Raw genomic sequence first — 6,680 nt, forward strand, 5'->3', positions numbered from 1 at the left:
GCTTTCTAAGCCCGTTTTCACACATTTTCTGCCTCCTTGAGCAGTTGGTAAAAGGTTGAAAAGCTACAAGGGGCACACCCCGAAAAACTGCCAAAAATTGTCTTGCATTTTTTTTTTTACTTATTGCAGCTTCATTTTACCAAGGAATGAAGAGAGTGACGAAATATCACTTGATTTAAGCTTTAAACAGACAAGGAACCGGCAAGGAAACAGCTATATCCTGAAAGTGGAAGTGATGTCGTCAACGTGACGTGACCAAAACGGGAAGTGGCCCTTAAACCCTTTTTGCCATGACTTTTGGTGTTTTATGCCTCTTTGCATCCATTTCTGGGCTTTTTTGACGCCGTGGTGACACCTTTTACACCCCCCGAGCAGTTTGTGAAAGGTGTAAACATTTTAAGGGGCACAGGCCCAAAAACTGACATAAAATGTCTTTGCACCTTCTTTACCTATTGCAGTTTCTTTTTACCAAGGAATGACAAGAGGGATAAATAATCACTTGATTTCAGCTTTAAATACAAAAGAAAATGGCTGGGAAACTGCAGTCTTCTGTAAACAGAAGTGATGTCGTCTATGTGACGTGACCAAAACGGAAAGTAGCCATTTAACACATTTTTTCTTGATGTTTTGGAGTGTTAAGCCTTGGCGCATCCATTTTTGAGATGCCTAAGCCTGTCTTGACACCTCTTCTGCCACCTTGAGCAGTTGGTAAAAGGTTTAAAAGTTCAAAGGGGCACAGCCCGAAAAACTGCCAAAGATTGTTTTGCATCTTTTTACCAATTGCAGCTTCTGTTTACCAAGGAATGAAGAGAGGGATGAAATATCACTTGATTTACGATATAAACGGACAAGAAATTGGCTAGGAAAAAGCTATATCCTGAAAGTGGAAGTGATGTCTGAAGGGATTAGCCCCTAAGTTTGATGTTCCACCATCTTGTCTCTCTTAGCCAAAGCCCTTCCATCTTAAGAATCAGCATCCATTTTAAGCCTGTATTTTAAAAGAATTGACTTTCTTGTCTTAAACTGTATTTTGTCAGGAGTTAGGAAGTTCCTCTTTTTCTTGTCCAGGTGCAACTTCCCCTTTTTCCCTTAACTAGCCTAAGACTGAAAGTCTGCGGTGGGCTACATCCTGTTGAGAGAGTATTAATAATTTTAAGCCAACGGTAAAAAGGAACTGTCTGCTTTCTGAGGTGTCCGAAAGTTCAAGCATTGACGTATATACTAATAATTAACATATATGCCAACTGATTGGGCATGAGTGACGTATGTAATATTCTAATTGGTTAAATGCATACCTGTCAATTGATTGGTTCTTATATTTCTATGCTTTGTTTTAAGTTTCATATATAAGTTTAAACATGGAAGAATAAATTCAGTTCATTCTGAGATACTACTTTGTGTCTGTCTGCCATTCCTTTGTGTCTCAGGTGAACTCCGGATCCGAGGGTAATTGTTGGTTAATGCCTGGAGGCTGACGGAAGTCAGTGCAAGAAGGGAACGAGATTCAATTCCTTTCAATTGGGGGCTCGTGTCCGGGATGAGATAATCATCTTTTCGGGTAAGTAAGATTTTTTGTCATTCTGCCAAATGGTCTCTTGCCGGAAAAGCTCTGATTGAAATCTCATGCCCTAAGGTAAGCACTGGGCTTCGCGTCTTAAGACGTCAGTGGCCAGGCGCAAAAAAGTGCTGTGGGGAGCACAAAGGTCTTTTGGAAAAGACTAGAGGCAGTTTTGGGAACTGCACAATTTCTTATGAGAAGAGATTGGAAAAGAGTTTCTCTGAGAAGAAACCAGGAAAAGCCCGGGGTTGACCAATATTGCCCTGCAAACCTTTGCTTTACTTCCTATCGCATAGAAGTATAAGATAATTTGTTTGTGTGACACAAGTGCCCAGTTGGTAAGTGTATGGGCCAGTGGTCACTGAAGGTATTGTCAATTTCCGTGTGACATGCCCCACCCCACACAGATAAGCCTTATTGGTTGATGATCTGGGTGAGGTGATTGCGTGGTAACGCCGAGTTGGGTGCCTATGTAAATGTTTTGTTTAAATTGTGTTGTAAGTTAGAAAAGATTGGCAGAATATTATTAGAAAGTATTGTACACCCAGGTTATAATCTTCACTTTTATCAGTCACTAGAGAAAGACTAGAGAAAGTATCTTAGGTTCAGGCATTTTTATAGGATAAATTGTCATTACAGCCTATAGGACAGATTTGTGATACAGATATATTCAAGTGTAAGATATGGGGAGAAGTCAGAGTAGGAATAAGCCCCCTCTCCCAAAAGTTGGTGAATCGTGTATAGATTATGTAGCCCGTATCTGTGGGACAAGTTATTCTTTAATTCACCCCTGGGTAGATAGATTAGCAGAATGGAGTGAATTAATGGGCAGTGTGGATCCATTTCCCTATACTGGAGACAATGATATTTTTCATATGGATATGGTTAGGGGACTCTGTCTGGGAGAAAAACAGTCATTTCCGTGGTACGAAGGAGATCCCATGTGGGACCCAAGGTATATGGCCAGGGGTGGACAGAATTGGGTGACGTTTGCTCCGCTTTGGTTTTATAGGAAAAAAAGGCGGCAAAAGAAGGCGGAGGTGAGGAATAATGATGCAGCGAGAATACATTTATTAGAGTCAGAAATAGACAGATCCACACACCCTCTCATGTTACTCCCTCCACCGTACGGTTATCCCACCCTTACAGAGGAAATTGTTGATTTCCTAACCAACCATTATGTAATTCCGAATCCCATCCCCACTGCACCCCCCACATCACCAGTATTAATATCTGCACAGACACACCAAATACCTAGTGCAGTTCAGATTTCTGCCACACAGCCTTCTACAGTTCAGGTTCCCGAGGATTCTCAGAGTGTAGTTCAGACTTCTGCCACACATGAAGCCGCAGGGAGAATTGTTCTCACTCCAATTACTGAGGAGGATTTATTTTTTGAAGAATCCTCTGGTTCAGGTTCCCTGGTATTAAGGGAGAGTGATAGTCTGGATGTAACAGACATCCCGAGTTTACCACTTGAAACAGTATGTGGAGAGGATTCGCTGAAAAAGTGGAAAACTCTCTATAAGAACAGGTGGGAAACCCACCGACATTTTTAAAGCACCACCTTTTTCAGTTTTTTTTTTTTTGTTGTTTTGCTGCTAGAGCATTTATTCAAAATCATACCCAATTGTCCAGTTGATTTGTTCTCTTGGGAAAGCTTAGTGTTAATCTAAAACTCTGGGAAAGGAGGTATTGTAGCTTAATCTGCCGGGATACCAACTGTCCCTGTTATGACAGTGTTTATTGAAATATGACCCCTCACTCTCTGCTGAAACAATATAAAGTTTGAGCGGACAGTTCCTTGGATGTGGGATTCATTTCCTGCATTCCAATACAAGGCCACACTGTGTTTCATAGATAAGGCCCTTTTGTTTAAAATACAGGAGGTAAGAATAGTGTCCGTGGTGGAGAATTTGTTTCAAGGCAAGAATCCTTGGAAAGATGATTTCACCATACAACAGCCCAATAAATCTAGTTGAGAAGCCAGACGGTTCTTACAGATTTGTGCAGGACCTGAGTGCTATAAATGTTCTTGTAATTCTCATTGTCCCAATAGTACCTGACGTACCAATACTCATTTCCTCCATCCCACCTGATGCCGAGTTGTTTTTTTTTTTACAAGAGATTGATTTGACAAATTGGTTTTTTTTAGCAAATTCCTGTTGTTAAGGAGACATGGCTAATTTTGCCTTTAACTTTAGAAGTAAAAGTTTTATCTGGAATGAATTTCTCCAGGATTATACTGTAGTCCTCAAGGTCCCAAGCTATGAACTCCTAGCCATGGTTTAGTTGGTTTCAGTGCGGACAGCCAGCCAGGTGGAGTGTGTATCTTATATGTGATCATAAAGTGTCTAAGCAAAGTTATAATGGTGTTATGAAACTGTTGAATACCTTGGTTTTGTCCTCACAAAAGATGATAGGAAATTCAGTCACAAAGAGAGCTGCGGCTCTTATGGGTCTGCCCCGCCCATTGACCAAGAAAGACATGCTTACCTTTCTTGACATGATTGGTTGCTGCCGCCAATGGATACCTGACTGTTCCTACTATGACAGTATTTTGAGACAAACCACAGGTTTAGAAATGTCAGATCTTGTGAAATGGTTAATTGAAATGTGTAATGTTTTTGTGTATCTGAAACATGCTATGGTAATAGCCCCTGGTCTTGGTCTGCCCGCATATGATCAAATGTTTTATCTGTATGCTAGGGAAAATTGTAAAACTATGTCAGGAATCCTGGCTTGGGGAGCATGGAGGTACACTCCGCCCTTTTGTTTTGTTTTTTCTCAAAGATGGTTCTGGTACAGGTTCAAGGCATGCCTGTGTGTCTCAGAAGTTTGCTATTATTTGTGATGGTGATTCAAATAGCTATGTCATTTACTCTTGGACATGAGACCACCTTACACACCACCACTTAGTGAATATGAGGTTATACTGTTGTTAAACCCCAAGTTGAGAATAAAATATATTCCTCCCACTTTAGATCCTGCTCCAATTTTAAATGTCACTGTTAGATCAAATATTGCAGTACATTTGCTACTTCTAAAGATATTAAGTGGAATGTAGTTAGTGTGACCAAAGTTCCACTAACTGGACTTTGTGTCACAAGAGGGGAGACCATGTATTCTAGAAGCTAGTGCACCTCTGTTCATCTTACAGTATCATGGGGTAGGTCACAGCTCACAGTATTATGGGATAGGTCACAGGGGATGGCAGGTTACATGTGAACTCCTGGATTTTTTTTCATCCCTGGCCCCCCTTTATGGTACAATCATATGTGTCTAGATGCATTACATACATTAGGAACAATCCTCACAAGACAAGACATTAACATTTTTTATCCGCTCACAGGTAGATTTTACACACATGCCAGAAGTAGGAAAAGGACAGGAATATTTTTGGGTAATTGTGGATATGTTTAGCCGCTAGGTGGAAATGTCCCTCAGAGTTCAGGTATAAAGATAAGGATGATTCCTTCTAAGAAGACAGGTTACCCCCCCTTTTTAGGTTTAATGGATAGGTTCTTTCCCATTCCCTGGGCCAGACAGCCACTCATGGTAGAAAGAGGGGATTTGGGATTGATTCAGGAAGAATATGTGAGAAAGTTTATTGAAACTTTGGACAAAGTTGAAGGAAATGTTGCTGGCACTTTTCTTTTTTTTTTTCACAGGAACCAACTTGTTTCCGTGATCGCTGTCATTAGGACCGCTGTTCTGACTGAGGATTCCAAGGCCTGGATCTATGCCAGCCGTGTAAAAAGGGTGAACCAAGCCCCTAAGAAGCAAGACAAAGGCAAAGACACAGATACAGAAGAAGCAGCCAGAGAAGTCCTGAGAGATTGATCTGAACTACATGGAGTGCTTCGTCAGCCCTGGAAACTTCAACCCATCCAAAGAACTTGAACTGAATGAATCTATAGCAAATGACAAACAATTCCAAATCCCTCAACAAGCCAACCCAGGTGAAACCTTGCATCAAAGGTTCTATGGCCTTTGGGTGGCGTTGCTAATTATTAACTCTTTTATTTTTTTGATGGGCATAATACTGAACAGTTTGGCCCTTTATGTGTTCTGTTTTCAGAGCAAAGTAAGGACACCCTCTGTTATTTACACCATTAACTTGGTAGTGACAGACCTCTTAGTGGGTCTCTCTCTACCAGCACGAATTGTTATGTATTACCGTAATGTAGAGACCTGTTATATCTGCTATTATGTTCACAGTTTTACATATTCTGTGAACATGTACTGTAGTATTCTTTTCCTGACCTGCATCTGTGTTGATCGCTACCTGGCCATTGTGCAAGCCAGAGCCTCACGCAGATGGAGAAATCCCAGTTATGCCAAATGCATCTGTGTTTTGATTTGGATATTTGCTGTAATTGTAACTTTCATCATACTGACCACAACGATTAACCACAAACATTGTTGTTTTTTCCAGCTACTTATGCTGACAGGTTTTGAGTATTTTGTTCCCTTGGTGATTGTTGTTTTCTACACCCTGCGGATCATGTGGACTTTGTCCAAGTCAATACAAATGAACCAAAACCGAGAGAGACGGGTGAGGGCGGTACAGCTCCTCATAATGGTGCTGGTCATCTTCACAGTCTGTTTCACTCCCATTCATGTTAGTCAAGTGGTTTTCTGTGTCCGCAGTGAGGTGTCTCGGGATGTCATACTCATTGTGTACCATGTCACAGTAACTTTGAGTAGTTTTAATAGTTGTATGGATCCCATTGTTTATTGTTTTGTTACTAGCCATTTCCAATCCGCTAGGAATAGTATTTTCAGAGAACAACCGTCACCAGTTCCTTTTAACAGTCCCTGCCCCTGCCGTAGGCAGCTCGCCCTGGGGGCTAGGAGAATACAGGAGTAATGATGCAATCAAAGGATAGATTAAGCATTGAGACTGGTTCCTTTTTTTTCAGGAAAAAGAAACTAATATGTTCTGTCTAATTAGAGTGTACAAAGATAATATCACTGAGAAGGAATGTACTGATTTGGTTAAGAAAATTCCCTGTTACCAGATTATATAATTTACTTTTAAGTCTCTAAACCAGTATCAGGAAATTTTGCCTGATTTGAACATAGTAATGTTGTTACAGAATTTGTATTATATGGGTAC

At 40.7% G+C, this 6,680-nt stretch overlaps 1 protein-coding gene across 1 annotated transcript; it reads left to right on the forward strand.

Annotated features, from left to right (window-relative positions):
- Positions 1–5,326: 5,326 nt before the first annotated feature.
- Positions 5,327–6,431, forward strand: LOC149468680 (G protein-coupled receptor 20-like). The gene has a single exon (XM_089669822.1). The coding sequence runs from the start codon at positions 5,412–5,414 to the stop codon at positions 6,429–6,431; it is 1,020 nt and encodes a 339-aa protein (XP_089525948.1). The 5' UTR covers positions 5,327–5,411.
- The last annotated feature ends 249 nt before the right edge of the window (positions 6,432–6,680 follow it).

This window comes from Staurois parvus, unplaced genomic scaffold, assembly GCF_062004578.1.
Source record: "Staurois parvus isolate SC_StPar_1 unplaced genomic scaffold, SC_StPar_1.0 ptg000081l, whole genome shotgun sequence".
Taxonomy (NCBI): Eukaryota; Metazoa; Chordata; class Amphibia; order Anura; family Ranidae; genus Staurois; species Staurois parvus.